Source organism: Rhinopithecus bieti, unplaced genomic scaffold (assembly GCF_001698545.2).
Source record: "Rhinopithecus bieti isolate Rb0 unplaced genomic scaffold, ASM169854v2 scaffold_15794, whole genome shotgun sequence".
NCBI lineage: Eukaryota > Metazoa > Chordata > Mammalia > Primates > Cercopithecidae > Rhinopithecus > Rhinopithecus bieti.
In genome coordinates, this window is record NW_016808211.1 from 113,636 (window position 1) to 128,335 (window position 14,700).

At 57.7% G+C, this 14,700-nt stretch overlaps 3 protein-coding genes and 1 pseudogene across 6 annotated transcripts in view; 2 read left to right on the forward strand and 2 right to left on the reverse strand.

Annotated features, from left to right (window-relative positions):
* RIC8A (RIC8 guanine nucleotide exchange factor A) overlaps nucleotides 1-4,515 on the reverse strand; it is a 6,473-nt gene extending 1,958 nt beyond the window's left edge. Inside the window, exons 1-8 of one of the 2 annotated variants that reach the window (XM_017885798.1) lie at nucleotides 4,260-4,515; nucleotides 3,874-3,921; nucleotides 3,195-3,785; nucleotides 2,535-2,626; nucleotides 1,804-1,954; nucleotides 631-726; nucleotides 395-539; nucleotides 175-319 (exon numbers count right to left, since the gene is read on the reverse strand). In XM_017885798.1, coding sequence (XP_017741287.1) covers nucleotides 175-319; nucleotides 395-539; nucleotides 631-726; nucleotides 1,804-1,954; nucleotides 2,535-2,626; nucleotides 3,195-3,785; nucleotides 3,874-3,921; nucleotides 4,260-4,343 — 1,352 coding nt within the window. In that variant the 5' untranslated portion in view covers nucleotides 4,344-4,515. Of the gene's footprint in view, nucleotides 1-174; nucleotides 320-394; nucleotides 558-630; nucleotides 727-1,803; nucleotides 1,955-2,534; nucleotides 2,627-3,194; nucleotides 3,786-3,873; nucleotides 3,922-4,259 lie in introns of both variants that reach the window. The other variant, XM_017885797.1, reaches the window with a different exon arrangement.
* Nucleotides 4,516-5,758: 1,243 nt separating this feature from the next.
* On the forward strand, nucleotides 5,759-10,310 carry BET1L (Bet1 golgi vesicular membrane trafficking protein like). Its single transcript, XM_017885802.1, has 4 exons — nucleotides 5,759-5,890; nucleotides 7,158-7,249; nucleotides 7,533-7,589; nucleotides 7,732-10,310. Exons 1-4 carry the CDS (start codon nucleotides 5,872-5,874, stop codon nucleotides 7,897-7,899), a joined length of 336 nt encoding a protein of 111 aa, XP_017741291.1. The 5' UTR covers nucleotides 5,759-5,871; the 3' UTR covers nucleotides 7,900-10,310.
* LOC108537988 (uncharacterized) lies at nucleotides 8,913-10,310 on the forward strand (annotated as a pseudogene). The gene is made up of 2 exons (XR_001887973.1): nucleotides 8,913-9,062; nucleotides 9,256-10,310. The product of XR_001887973.1 is annotated as an uncharacterized LOC108537988 (transcript).
* Nucleotides 10,311-12,833: 2,523 nt separating this feature from the next.
* Nucleotides 12,834-14,700, reverse strand: part of CIMAP1A (ciliary microtubule associated protein 1A) — a 4,835-nt gene continuing 2,968 nt past the window's right edge. The window contains exons 4-6 of one of the 2 annotated variants that reach the window (XM_017885782.1): nucleotides 14,479-14,600; nucleotides 13,554-13,694; nucleotides 12,834-13,119 (exon numbers count right to left, since the gene is read on the reverse strand). In XM_017885782.1, coding sequence (XP_017741271.1) covers nucleotides 13,030-13,119; nucleotides 13,554-13,694; nucleotides 14,479-14,600 — 353 coding nt within the window. In that variant the 3' untranslated portion in view covers nucleotides 12,834-13,029. The remainder of the gene's footprint in view (nucleotides 13,120-13,553; nucleotides 13,695-14,478; nucleotides 14,601-14,700) is intronic. The other variant, XM_017885781.1, reaches the window with a different exon arrangement.

The following is a 14,700-nucleotide window of genomic DNA, read 5'->3' on the forward strand; positions in this document are numbered from 1 at the left end:
AACTGCCACCTGCCACCTTCTGGTATCCCAGATAGCACTTAGGGACAGGTACTTGATTCTGGAAGGTCTTGCCCACTGGTCATCCTGTCCCACCCTACAGGGGTCCACATGGGTGTGGAAGCAGGGACTAGGGGGCTGTGAGTGGAGACCTGAGGGGGTGTTGGGGGCACACACCTGGCCTTGGCTTCCTTGTACTCGTCTGTGTCTGTGTCCTCATCCTCCGAGTACTGGCCCTCAGGCCGGCCTCCCGCCATGAGGCCCCTGGCAGCCAGAAGGCCAGCCGCATTCCCATAGCCCGTGTACTTGATGAATCGGGGCACTGGGGGCAAGGCAGAGGTCAGTGTGCAAGCCTGGCTGAGGTGGGGGGGCTGGGACCCGGATCTCCATAACTCACCACTCTCAGAGCACAGGACAAACAAGAACTCGGCGGCCACTCTCTTCACATCTGTGTCCAGGTGTGTCATGAGGCGGACAAGCTTGTTTCGCAGCATCTCCCCAACCTCAGGTCGTGTCCTCACATCCCGCAGAGGGGGCAGCACCTGGGGAGGTGGCCGTCCCTAAGCTTGGGCTTGGTCTGTGATCAGGGCCGAAACTACATCCCCCGGGAGTGCCAGCTCCTCAGTCTCATACCTGGGCCTTCAGGAACTTCCTGGCTGGGCGGTGCATCCGGGCACATTCGGTCAGCACGCTCAGCACGGGAGCTACGCTCTCCTTCAGCCTGTGTGTCTGTAGAGGAGCCTCTGTCATCGTGGCTGTGCTCCTGCCTAATCTGAGACTGGCGCAGAGTTACACCCCCCACCGCCCCTTCCCACCAACGTATACGGCAGCTGGTCCTGGTGGTAGAGGTTTGGGAAGAGGCCCCTCTGCAGTTAGTCAGCGGAAGCCCAAGAGTGGGTGGTGGGTGTCTGTGTCACTTTTGAAAAGGACAGGCACAGAGCCGCACACAGAGGTACTGGTAAGCTTTTTGACTTGGGAGAAATAACTGCTTTAAGTCTAATTACCTCAACTATAAACCAGGGCTGGGAAGAAAACACAAAGCAATTAATTAAAGCTTTAGACTGGCACACACATTGCCCTCAGATGTTGGTGGCAAAAAGAAACGAGAACCGAATCCCCGCTCTAGGTACTTCATGGACAGACAGCAGGGAGTTCCTGACCCTCCTAGCATAATGTGCCTGGACCCCAGCACCAGCAGTGTCAGCGACAGCGACAGGCACAGACAACCCCCCGGCTGTACATCCAATGCCAGCTCCCTACCCTGACTGGCTCGCACGCACCATGTGTGTCCCCTGCTTAGGCAGGTAGATTCCCAAGAGGTCTCCTAAATCTCGGTTTATTGTGCTCCAGCCTGCTTTCTGCCAGCTCCTGGAGGATGGTTAGAGCCCTAGCTGTCCAGATGCCCTGTAGTGCAGTCACAGGAACCAGAGGGAAGCTTTGATCTGAGGTTCCTACGGGTCTCCTCAGGATGTTGAGGGACAGCTATGCTTGTAATCAAGGGCTGCCTGTGTCTGGGAGTTAAAAGCAGGGACTCGGGGGCTTCTCAGGACCACTCAATAAAGATCCACAAAGATTTAAGAAGTAAAACCTTCAAGTGTGTGGAAGGTGTCCACATGCTTCTCATGAAGGAAGGGTCTAGTTTGTTGCCAGGCTGGACCACAGAACAGCCGGAAGAAAAGCCCGTATCACACCACCAAGATGATTTCCACTTACCAGTGTGGACAGTGTAGAAGCACTGACCACAGCTGTGCAGGAGAACTAGTGCCAGAGCCACTGGGGGAGCCTGTACAGCCATCCCCAGCCTACCTGGTGCAAACGCTTCTCTAGGAAGATGAGGAGAGCACGAATCACATCCATATTCACTCCCATGAACTCCACGGAGTCTCCGTGTGGCTCCAGGGTGAGGAGAACATCCAGACATTTGAGAGGCAAGTTCCCCAGGAGGTTCACTGCGTGGCTGGGGACAGATGTAGGTGGGGGTCTCAATAGGGCTAATCCCTCAGCACAGGTGCAATCTTTGTGCCCCCACTGAACCACACATTACATGAGCTGGCGTCTGAGGTCCCAAAGGGGCAGCACTGGGGACTAAAGCCAAGGGCAGAGACTGATCTGAGAGGCACTGCCACTCAGCTGTACAGTGGGGTCCCCTGGGGAAGTGGGGGCACTGAGACACCCTGCCTCCCCTACCCTGTCTGGGCCAAAGCACCAGACCATCTCTGGAAACCACACCGGGTGGACCAAGAACAGGGACACGGAGCCAATGTGCCCTAGTAAATACCACACTGTCTGTTGCCACTACCCAAGGCCCAGGTGGCACATTCCTGCCCCCAAATTCATGGCTGTTGTCCTGGCCACATATTAGAAGCACCCATTAGTCTCTGGAAACACACGGATGTCCAGTCTCACTCACCCAGACAAAGTCAGACCCTCTAGGGTGGGGCCTGGGCTCTCAGGTGGTTCTGGTTCATGGCCAGGGTTGAGGATGACCATCTACAAATGTGGACACACTTCCCTCCCAGAAAAAGCCCCATCCTCACCCATGGAACTCTTCTGTGCGGTCTCCAGCAGTAGCAATCATCACACTGTGCCGGAGAAGGGTCCCCAGGTGTCGGTAAAGAGCAGCGTCTTCCTGACCAAAGAAAGAAGGGTTCCTTTGAGGAGCGCCACTCATCCCACTGCTGTCTGCTGAGGCTCTACTGTCTGTTGCACTCCAGGACTGTGTGGCAATGACTGTGCACCTCCTGTACTGCACACTTGGTCCCCTGGGGTCTCCTAGGTGACTCTGGCTAGTGCTGGGGGCAAAAGATGACCACTGCTGTCTTCCTAAAAACTCCGTAAGTATTCTTCTAAGAGCACTTCCCTGATTAGGAATGTTAACACATACCCTTGGGATGAAGTCACACTCTGTCTCAGCCCCACTCACAGCCTCATGGTGGAGGATCTCTTACAGTCTCCCCGGAGAGCCCACAGCCCCCTGCCAGGCAGCAAGAGCCAGAAGTGGCCTCTACTTCCCTCAGAATCCTTCCCTAAGGTCCCAGCCCAGAACTGGCATCTCCTTGGCCTTGTCCCAACAGGCTGGGAGGTCCTGTCCTCTCCATGTCTGACACCCAGAAACCTGAAGGTACCCAGTGGGAAGCAGGTCCAGGAAATGTTGGAGCTGAGTTGAGACCCATCCATGGGTTGAGGTCAGCGCTCACCTCGTCCACCTCCCCCTTGATGGAGTCGAGGGTGATGTTGAAGAGCACTTTGAGGATCTCCATGGCCCGCTCAGTCTCTTGGGAAGGAAGGAGCTTGGGTGGGTTCCCTTCAGGAGTCACCCCCAGCGTCAGCTCCAGTGTGTCAGTCAGCAGATGCACTCCTTTCAGCTCCTGAAACAGCTGCTGGCGCACATCGGTGCGGAGTGCCGTTAGCAGGAAGAGGAGCCTCAGGTCAAAGAACTGGACATCGTGGGGGAAGCTCCTCTCACGGTACAGCCCCACACGCTCTGTGAGCTTCACCACTAGGCGGGCCTCTGCTGCCAGCATCTGTGCCACAGGGCTGCTGAGTACGAGGTTGCACAGGCACTTGAGGGACTCCAGTACAACATCCATGTCGGGGGAGTCTGGGACGGACCCCTCAGAGCCACAGATGTCAGCATGGCAGGCCAGTGCCTGCAGGCTCTGGCGGCTGGTGAACGGGTCCAAGCAGTTGCGGTCCCGGGACAGGATTCGGACACTCTGCAGCCAGGTGACACGGTGGGAGGGTGGCAAGCCCTGTTCCAGGACCGAGACCAGCAGCTCCGCCAGTCTCTGTGGGCAGGGAGAAGAGCGGCTCCACCAGGCCCCTCTTCCTGGGGCCACCCGTCCCTGTCCCTTTACCCCTCGGGCCAGCACCCACCTTCCGGTCCTCCTGTTGAGCATCATCAAACGTGAAGCTCTGGGAGTGCTGCAGAGAGAACGAGTGAATTCAAGTCCACAGAGGGGCAGTATCCGCGCCTGCTGATGGGGGGCGGCCTATTGGCCTCTAACTCAGGCAGCAGCCACTGCTCAGAAGGGGTGGCAGGGTCTACACTCGCCCCCATCCCTAGACACCTGCCACCCAACGGGTGCACCCCAGACACTCTCCCCCCAACACTGCATCCCTGACCTGCCACCCTGACCCCGCCGCGTCCCCTAAGCTTGCTGACACAAGCCCTGCCTCACCCACACCCTCCCGACCACCCGCGCACGACCCTGCCCCACCCCTCCGTGCCCGCCCCGCCCCGGCCTCAGGCGGCCGCTCACCTCCTGGTTGTACGACCGCAGAGCTTCCATAATCACATCCTCCTTCCCCGTCTCCACGGCTTCTGCAACCGCCCGGGGCTCCATGGCGCCCCCGGAACCCGGCGCGGGGAAGGCGGGACGGGCCCTTCCTCAACCGTTCCCGGCTGCAGTTCGCCGGCCCCGCCCTGGCCCAGAAAGCCCCGCGCCAGCGCGCGGGGGAGGCCGGGACGGGACGCGGCGTCTGGTGGCGCTTTAAGGGGGCGCGGCCTGAGGCGGCACTGGCGGCTCGGAGGTTTGAAGACCCGAGTCGGGGCCGAGTCGCCCTGCACCGAACTGACCCCCCTCCCTGTGACCGGGGCTTCAGGGGCCGGAATTTCCAACAGGAAAGGATCTCAGTCCCCACCGTGTCCTGCCACACACACAGTGACGCCCCTCGAGCTCCACAGAACCGATGGGAGGGAGAGGGGAAAGCCGAAGTGGAAAAGACTTTTCAGTCCTGGGCCATTGGGTTCGTTAGGCGTTTGCTGGGGAGTGCAGGCGAACGGGATTCCCAGGTCCCTGCCTTTGTGGAGCTATGTTCCAGAGGGGAAGGCAGACAAGAAAAAACAAAAGGACAGGAGGCGGTCACAGGGCTGTGCTTCAAAAGAAGCAAAAGGTGACTGCCGGGCTGCAACGGGCTGTGAGGAAGTGCTGTTTTTGCTAACACTGGACGATGGGAAGGGAGCCGGGAAAAGACTGGAGGAGCCGCTCCAGGCAGAAGGAGCAGCACTTGCAAAGGTGGAAGGGCCGTGAGGGGCCGAAAGAAAGGGGAGCAACCCAGTCTGGCCTGCACTCAGTTCCCTCTTGAAAAGCAAAGATCCTGCGTGTCCGTTTCAGTGGCCATCAGGAGGGTTCAGTGACGCACAGGAAGCGCGGTCCACTCGCTCTTCTAACCAGTGCCCGGGAGCAAAGGCGTCTACGGCCCCCACTCCTCGTGCCGCCTCCCAGTCTCTCTCCCCGCTTTACTTTCCTGTAGTGCTTTCTGCACACCTGTATTCGACGCGGCGCGCACTCGCAGGCACTAGCGAGGCGCCGATCTCCACTTGACAGAGGAGGCACCCTTGCCCCTCCACACCCCGGGTTCCTTGCGGGCTTCTCCCCGAGGGGCCTGCTCCTCCCTCATAAACCGCCCGTGAATCCGTCCTAACCGTTAGGACCTAACCCACGGAAGCGTCTTTCCACCACCATCGTCTTGGCACTGAGCAGGCAAACGGCCCCGCCCCGCCCCACGTTCACAGGAACAACAAACAAACGTCACATCCGCGGTGCTGCTGTAATCCCAGCACCTTGGGAGCCCGGCAGGCGGGGGCTGCAGTGAGCTGCGATCGCGCCACTGCCTGGGCGACAGTGCTGAAAATAAGTCACAGCGACGCCCATCGCTTCCGCGCTCCGCGGTTCCCCACCCTCTGCCCTAAGCCGGAAATCCGCGAGCCCGACGCGGAAGCGGCTGGGCCATCTAGGGGCGTGGTTGGCGCGGAGGCGGGGCCATCGCTGGCGGGGGGCGGGGCCGGAAACCCCTTCCCCGTGACTGCGCCACGTCTGAGGCGGCTGTGGCAGCGTCGGTGTCGGCGTCCAGGAGCCGGGGCAGGGCACGATGGCGGACTGGGCTCGGGGTGAGCGCGGGAGAGCGAAGCTGTTGGGGGCAGGGCCGGGCCGGAACCAACGCCGCTGCCTGTAGAGCCGCGTGCGCCTGCCTCTGGCCCCGCTGGGGTGACCTCGGCGGGGAGGACCCTGTGAGGGGGGCGGATTCGGATCCTTCAGGGTCCCAGCAGGGCCGGGTTTCGGCCGGCACTGCCGCTAGGAAGGACGGCGGGCGGGGCGGCCCAGCAGCTCCAGCGAGGGGTCGCGCAGCTGCGGGGTCCCCCCACTCCCCGCCGCTCCCTGTGAGATCGTTTTGCATGGGTGCGGGGTGAGCGGGAGTCTCGGCATTCGACAGGTCCCGAGGCCAGGCCCTCGGAGTAGAGGCTGTGCTCCGCTGGTGTCCAAGCAGGCCTCTGCTAACTAACTTGGGCCTCAGTGGCCCCATTTCCCCTCCTGGAGCCCGTGTTCTTCTCTGCAAAGTGGGATATTGATACTTGTCTTTCTGAGTTGTTATGATGATGAAAGGAATTAATGAACATGAAGTGATTGGAAGGGCGCTGGCATCCCTTCCTTACGTTGAAGCTAGGGAGGAGGTGGTTCTCACCCACCTGAGGTGACAGAAATTCCTTATCACCTGGCCCAGCCTGTCACAGGCCAGGCCTCTGCAAGCGCTGTGCCCTGGGTGTTGCAGGAAGTCCTGTGTGGGATGCAGACCAGGGATCCCGCTCCTGGTCGACCTCAGCTCCCATCTCGGGAAATTGGGAACTTTGCTCAGCCCTTTTCTGTGCGGTAAAGGGCCTTCCCAATGTTCTGTCCTGGTTCCTTGCCACCTCTTCAGGACCCAGCTTAAAGGTCGTCCCTGCAGGAGCCTTTCTGCTGCCCTGCTGGGTACTTTTCTCAAGTCTTTCCTATGCTTTTAGCAGAGTTTACTCTTTTTCTATAAGAATGGGCTCCACATACACAGATGGCGACCTCCCTGGATGCAAGTGTCACATCTTACTAGCATCCCAGGGCTGGGTCCAGTTTTTGCTACACAGTCGCAGAAGGTGCTGGTGGACCGAACCCATTGTGGGTGCTGGCCCATCCCCACCTGGATATGTACACAGGACACGTGTTCACATGACAGGCCCTTGCACACGTCGTCCTTTATGCAGCCTGTCTCACATGTGCAAGATTCACCTGCTGGAACCTAGGTTAGGGCCCCTAGATTTCCAACTCACCCAGTTGTGGTTGGAGTGAGAGGGGTCAGGTGCCTCGCTCACGGATGGATGCCATCCCTCAGCCCCTCTCTTTTCTCAGCTCAGAGCCCGGGTGCTGTGGAAGAGATTCTAGACCGGGAGAACAAGCGAATGGCCGACAGCCTGGCCTCCAAAGTCACCAGGCTCAAATCGGTCAGTGGTGGTCTGTCCTCTTACCTCCACCTGGTGCCCTTGGGGAATGGGGATCAGAGGGAAGGTAGAGGGCCCAGAGGAGTTTCAGGCAGTTTTCCATCCTCCTTGTTCGATTCGTGGCTGTGCTCACCTGCATGAGGCCCCAGCTGACACCTGGACCTTCCTGCTGCTGCCCCACTGTGTCTGGCAGAGTTGTTGGCAGGGTTTGTCTGGTCTGGGAAGGGTGAGTGCTGTATTATGTGTCTGCTGTGGCCCAACCCTGCCCTCTCTGTGTGCTGAACAGCTTGCCCTGGACATCGATAGGGATGCAGAGGATCAGAACCGGTACCTGGATGGCATGGTAAGGGCCCACAGTGTGCGCGAATCAGTGCCCTGCCCCCAGCACTACCTGCTACAGAGCTTGCAGTGTCTCCCTCAGCACTGGTGCGGGTGGGCGGTCAAATCACCACTTCTGTGTGATCTTGCTGGGATTCCTCCCTTAGGACTCGGATTTCACAAGCGTGACTGGCCTGCTTACAGGGAGTGTGAAGCGCTTTTCCACAATGGCAAGGTCCGGACGAGACAACCGGAAGCTTCTGTGTGGCATGGCCGTGGGTCTAATTGTGGCCTTCTTCATCCTCTCCTACTTCTTGTCGAGGGCAAGGACGTGAGCCAGTGGGAGCTGGTGTCTGTGGGTGCCAAGGGCAGCCAGGGTCTTCCCTGCCTGGCGTCTTGGGCTCCGGAGGACTTACCTACAAAGTACTCCTTTGAAATTATAATCATGGGCCAGGAATCTTCCTTCTGTGTGGCAGGAGGCTGTGGCTGCCTGTGACCTGATGAGCTCATGTTGGCTGGTCCCATGTGTGGAAGGGACTGTCTCGGGGAAACCAAGGCCCAGCCCCTCCCCCCTCCCCCAGGTGCTAGAGACACAAGCAGAGCTGGGGCCACAGTGTGTCTGGAGGAGCCAGGTCTGAGCAGAGCAACTATTGAATCCCAGACGTGGCCACCTGTGGCCTGCAGCTTTTCTCCCAGCTCTTGAACGGCTTGCCCTGGACATCGATAGGGATGCAGAGAATCAGAACCGGTACCTGGATGGCATGGTAGGCTGACATCTGAAGGCTCCACGGTCGTGTCCTTGTCTGGATGAGGCCATGTCTGTGATCCAAGGTTCCTGGAACTGACACAGGAAGGGACTGTGAACCCTAAGTGGGTGCTATCTCCTCCGACTGAGGCTTCTCAGCCTGGAGATGGCAGTTACTCCTGGCCATGGTTGCTGAGTACGGGAGACCAGTGCGGCCACCCTGCTGTGAGTTCTCTGTGTCTACTCTCCAGTCCTGCAGATGAAGTGAGACCCCTGGGGAGAACGAGCTGTGGATGAAGGAGTGGACCGCAGCCTTGGCCTAGCCACTGGGCGGGATCCTTTTGGGTCATGTTACTTTGTATCCAGGAGCAGAAACTTGTATTCTCAGGATTCAGGATCTACCCAGCACCAAAGATGTATTTTCAGAAGAACAGACCTAGAAATGGGCCTGTCTGGCATTTCAGAGTCAGGCAAAGCAGGCAGGGCCGGGGAGCTACTGTGGGTCTACACAAGAAGGTTCCTGTGAGGCTATCAGTTGTTGCCATATAGCTTGCTGGTAACTCTGGCGCCTCCGCCAAGCCCTGCCAGACTCCTCTGGCTGTGATGGCGTTCTGTGCCATCCTCGTTGTCCCCAGCCTCTGCAGGATGCCCTCCCTACCCACCTCTCCCTGGGCCTTCCCTGTCCACTGGTCTGGGCTCATGTTCAAACCACTGGACTGGCAGGGCAACGGCTTCTCCCCACCTCAAGGTGAGGTCCTTGCCCCCTTGGCATAAAAACACCTTTAAAGCATGAGCCGTGTGCTTCTGTGCCCTTCTCTGTCGTGTTCCAATCTTCTGCCTCCCAGTCATTCCCTGGGGACTCTGGGATCACTGTCCCCCAACCTGTGTGGTCACACCGTGTGTCCTGTCAATCCGGAACTGCCTCTGAGCTCCAGGCTGACCACAGATCAGCCACAGCCTGGTACCTGCAGCCCCACTTTGCTCACCCTTCCCCTCCCCTCCTTCCTTCCACACAGCAAGCCCACCTTTCTCCATGCACGCTCACCATAGCCCCCTTCCTTGTGACCTGAGCCCTCCGTTGTACCTAGCTGAGACTGTCAGCCTCCTGGAGGAGTCCAGCTTCTTCCCCTATGCAGTGCAAGCTCACTTCTCACCCAGCAAGGTGGACTCACCTGCCCCCATGTCTCTGGGGCTTTGCTGTTGCCCTGAAACCTAGCTGGGCTGGTCTTGCTCCCAGCTTGCTTCCCCCTTCTCGGATGTCCCTTTGCAGGCCCGTCGTTCCTCAGGCACCAGTGTCCTTGTCTGCCACGGCGAGCTCATCAGGGGCTTGTACCCTGGTCACCAAGCATGGTAGCAGCTGCCTGCGTTGGGTCTCCATCTGGTCACTGCAGGTGCCAACCCTTTATCTCCCATATTTTCTTGGGCCATGGAGGGCTGACCTCCATTTTGGTGAATGTGGCTGAGCTGTGGTAACCAGCTATACCCCAGGTGCGCTTCCCATGGTTGGTGGTACCCGCCCACCTTGCTGATGTGAGCTGGAAAATTAGGCTGTATCTCAGACTGGCCTTTGCTGGAGAGGTGCTTTGCTGTCTCTGAGACTCAGTCACTGTGTTCCCTCCCCACCTGTCTCCACAGCTGTTTGCAACCCTCCCAGGTTGTTTGGGGTCTGGGCTGGACTTCCTTTGTGGTTTGCTTTTCTGCTTCTCACTCTTGTTGTATTAAGAAGGATTCCACAAAGGGAGAGTGGCAACCCTGCTGCTGCTGTGCCCGACCCTAACCCTCCAGCTCAGCCCTGTGCACCTGACCCTGTAAATGAGCAGGGTTTGTGACTACACTCCCTGACACCAGTAAAACCAAAAGGAATCTTGGGGGCTCAGTATGAGAGCCAGGGTTACCCACTCTGCCAAGTAAGGACAAACTGCTAGGCTGTATCCCATAATTTCAGGATGAGAAACATTAACAATAAAAATTTGTAGTACACATAACCTCATGAAGAACTAATCACATGGTCTCTGTTGTCCTGATTTCCTTGGGATTTGAGGGAATTTTGTGTGCAGCTCACCCTGGTTCACAGGCTGGCCATGGGCACTGGTGCTGTAAACCCTGGCCCTTCCCTTATTCACTCCATCAGGATTGACTTTGGGCAGAGCAGCCACAGACTCACCTGAAAGGGGCCTGCCCTCCACACCTGTGGGTATTTCTCGTCACGTGGGACGAGAGACTGAGGAAAGAAAGAAGACACAGAGACAAAGTATAGAGAAAGAACAGTGGGACCAGGGGACCGGCACCGGCGCCAGTCTCCGAGTTCCTTCAGTGTTTATTGGTTACTATTTTCACTATCTCGGCAAGGGGAGTGAGGCAGGAGAACAGGGTGAACAGAGTGATGGTTGGGGAGAAGGTCAGCAGGAAAATGTGAGTAAAGGAATCTGCATCATAAATAAGTTTAGGTACTGTGCCTGGATGTGCATGTAGGCTAGATTTAGGTTTCTCTTTACCCAAGCATCTTAGTGTAGCAAAGAGTAACAGGGCAGTATCACCACTAGCATATTTCGCCTCTAGCCACAGGGCAGTTTTCTCCTATCTTAGAATAAACGAATAGTTGGCTTTACACCGAGACATTCCGTTCCCAGGGACATGTGGGAAACAGGCCTTCCTGTTTTACGAATCCTCAGCACAGACCCTTTACGGGTGTTGGGCTGGGGGACAGTAAGGCCTTCCCTTCCCAGGAGGCCATATCTCAGGCTGTCTCAGTTGGGGGAATCCTTGGACAATACCCAGGTTCTCTCGGGCAGAGGTGCGTGCGGCTTTCCGCAGTGCATTGTGTCCCTGGTTAATAGAGAATGGAGAATGGTGATGACTTTTACCACGCGTACTGTCTGCAAACGTATGGTTAACAAGGCACATCCTGCACAGCCCTAAATCCCTTAAACCTTGATTCCATATAGCACATGTTTCTGTGAGCGCAGGGTTGGGGCTAACGTTACAGGTTAACAGCATCTCAAAGCCGAACAATTTTTCTTTGTACCTATCAAAATGAAGTTTCTTTTGTCTTCCTTTTCTACATAGACACAGTAGCAATCTGATCTCTCTTCCTTTGCCCCACACTCACCCACTTCCTGCTGTGTTACTCTTCCCTGCCCAAGTTCCTGAAATGCACACGGGGTTCCTGATAGCATCATCACTTAGGGAATAAAGGAGGAGGCCGGGCACAATGGCTCATGCCTGTGAGCTCAACACTTTGGGAGGTCAAGGTGGGTGAATCATGAGGTCAGGAGTTCGAGACCAGCCTGACCAACATGGTGAAACCGCGTCTCTACTAAAAATAGGAATATTAGCCGGGTGTGGTGGCACATGCCTGTAGTCCCAACTACTCAGGAGGCTGAGGCAGGAGAATCGCTTGACCTGGGAGACGGAGCTTGCAGTGAGCTGAGATTGCGCCATTGCACTCCAGCCTGGGTGACAGAGCGAGACTCCATCTCAAAAAAAAAAAAAAGTAACCATAAAGTGCTTCGAATCCACAGCCTGGCTTGATCACAGCTAAGTGAGGGTCAGCAGCTGTATTGTGCTTTATACAGGTGCAGGTGATGGTCCTACCAGTGTGTCTGTTAAGGTCACCCGTCCTAAAGTGACCTCCCTGAAAGGCTGAGTTGAAATCCAGCCTCTACTTCTTGAGGCCTGGCCTTGGACTCCTGGACAGCCTTCTGGAGATCCCCCTCTTCAGGCCCAGCGGACACCCCACCTTCCCTGTCCCTGTCCTCCTTGTACTCCCTGTATTACCCATTGATGTGTAACAGGTCACCCTAAAGCTTCACTTAAAATAGCAATGATTTATCATGTCTCACTGAATTGGAGACGGGGCACTGCCTCAGGGTTGGCCGTCTTTGCTCTATCATGTCGAGGCCTCACTGGGAGATGTGGTCCTGGGGCTGCCTTCACTTGAAGGCTCACTCACAGGTCCAGAGGTCAGTGCTGGTGCGTGGAGGGCCTGGCCAGGCTGAGTGCCTGTGGCCAGGCTGACTGCCTGAGATGAAGCATTCAGTCTCGCCATGGTTGGGCTTCCTCACAACATGATGGCTGGTGCTGGAGCACACATGGACACGTGGTGGAAGGGTGGGGGTAGGGTGGGCCATGGTGTCCAGGCAGAAGCCGTTTCCTTGGCATGTTGTATACCTGGCCTCAGAAGCCTGGTGGCATCACTTCTGCCTCATGATTCAGGAGCCCCACAGGCTGCAGTCCAAATTCAAGGGAAGGGACACAGCATTGCTCAGATGAGGAGCACAGGTGTGGCCGTCTTTGGGTTCAAGGCAGAAAGCATCGGGAGGGACAGTGTGGAGCAGGGTGTCCGAGGCACTCAGGCCCTCCCATCTCTCCCCACACAGACCCTGGGCCCTCCCCTGTCTCCAAGCGGACCCTGGGCCCTAGAAGCCAGGATGGGACCCATGTGAGCTGACAGCACACGGGGACTCCTTTCTGGAAAAGCCTGATCTTTTCACCAAGACAAACCCTTATTAATGCAATGTGATTTATTAAATAATTTGGGCACAGCAGAAAACAAGAGTAACATATGGTAAAATAGCATAGAAAAAAAGTAACTGGTTGCAATTGCCCAAACAAGCGTGCTCTGCCCTGCAGGGCCAGGCTGGCCCAGCCCAGCTGGTGAAGACAGCCTTGAGCTCTGTGGCCCAGTGGATCTCTTGTGCAGATGCTGGGCGTGTTAAGCCTATTCCACATCAACCACCAGGGGAATCATGTAATCAGAGTGTTTGATGCCAAAGGTGACAACTGGGGCGCAGGGCTTGGTCAGGGTCACCTGGGAGAGGAGGGGCTATGATAAGAGCCAGCACCCCTGCCCCCACCTGCAGGTCTCTGCCCTGGCTGGGGCTGGGCTGCTGTCCTTCCGGAACCTGGGGCCAAGGTGGCCAGCAGCTGTGCTCCCAGTTTGAACACAGAGCACTCAGCAGTAGTAGCTGTCATAGTGTCTAGGGAAAAGGGCAAGGCCGCTGCTTCCATGTCCCTGAAGGGTTACCTGTGGGGCTAGTGCTGGATGTGTACAGGGTCCTCAGGGTGCAGGTGCCTCCCCTCCCAACCCACCCCTCCACCCACTCTTGGCTGTGCCCTTCCATAGCCTGACGCTGTTTCCCCTTGTCTGTGTCCCAACCCCCCTCCCCTGCTCTTTCCTACACATTCCTCTGGGTCAGGCCCCCGACCCCACCCTGACCCCTCTGAGCTGTGCTCTTCCTGGACCTTCTCAGGGCTGTGGGCGCCTGGTCCTGGCTTGAGGGTCTTGTCCCCTGGGGGCTCTACACGAGCAGCCATGGTGTACTGTGGAGCCTTGAACTTGGTCACCTGCACGTCAGTCTGGTGGTAGGCTGCGGGACCTGGGGTCTGAGAGGTAAAGGAGGCTCAGAAAAACTCAGCCTACCCAGGGCGCGTGGCCCTAGAGGACAGGGAGCAAACTTAGACGGAGGGTCTCAGGCCGAGTCAACAGGGTCAGCTACAAGTTGGTGCCCGTGCATCAGGGTCTCCTTCTGTCTTCTGTCACACTGTGGAGACCACACCCCCCTGCTTGTGGAGCACCTTCTCATGTGGGGGTCTCTTCCTCCATTTCAGCCTCACGCTGGCAATGACCTCCCCCATGTGCCAGTCCTGGGAACATCCCTGAGCATGTGTGAGAGAGGCTGTCGCTGCCCCGCTGGACCTGAGGGCCTGGGGCTGGCAAAACCGACATGGACAAGGGCTGCTGGGTGCCATGATGCTGCTTTCCCATCTCAGGCCCCTCAAGCTCTCAGGCATGTGCCACCCAGGGCCTTCGCACTGGCTGTTTCTGAAACCAGGACCCTCCTCCCCCAAACAGCTCCTGGTTTATTTTTTCCTCCTCCCCGTGCCGTCCTAAGATTGCCTGTCTCTCTCCAGGCAGTGCTTCATAAACCCCATCTTTTGTCCTCAGCACTGTCCATGCTGGGGCCTGGGCCTCTCCCTTCTGTCCTATTGCCTGCCCCTCCTCAGCACTGCAGTGTGACCCCAGCATGTGGCAGGCACCCAGAGGATGAAGGGCTGAGAGGGCTGAGGGGCATTGGCAAGGCAGGGCTGAGCTGGGGGGTCCTGGGTTCTGGGGGAGGGTTCAGATGGCTGGGGGTGATTCTCCGTTCTCAGCTGGGGTGACCCTTGCCTTGTGTAGGTCATCGCTGAAGCTGCCCAGCTTGCTGCGGCCCTTGATGGAAAAGGAGGGCTGGGAGACCTTGCCAACGGTGTTGGGCCCCATCACCATGGGCAGCATGTACGCAGCGGGGCCTGCAGGGTGGACAGGAGCCTCAGGGTGGACGGGAGCCTCAGGCCGGAACAGGGCCCACCGCTCCTTCCCTGGGGCTCCCCCAACTCTGGACTGGAGCCT

Bases quoted from the DNA above. Each gene is read 5' to 3' on its own strand.
- BET1L (XM_017885802.1), top strand. The intron at 7,250-7,532 runs GTCAGTGGTGGT...TGTGCTGAACAG, and splicing joins AAGTCACCAGGCTCAAATCG to CTTGCCCTGGACATCGATAG. The intron at 7,590-7,731 runs GTAAGGGCCCAC...TTCCTCCCTTAG, and splicing joins ACCGGTACCTGGATGGCATG to GACTCGGATTTCACAAGCGT.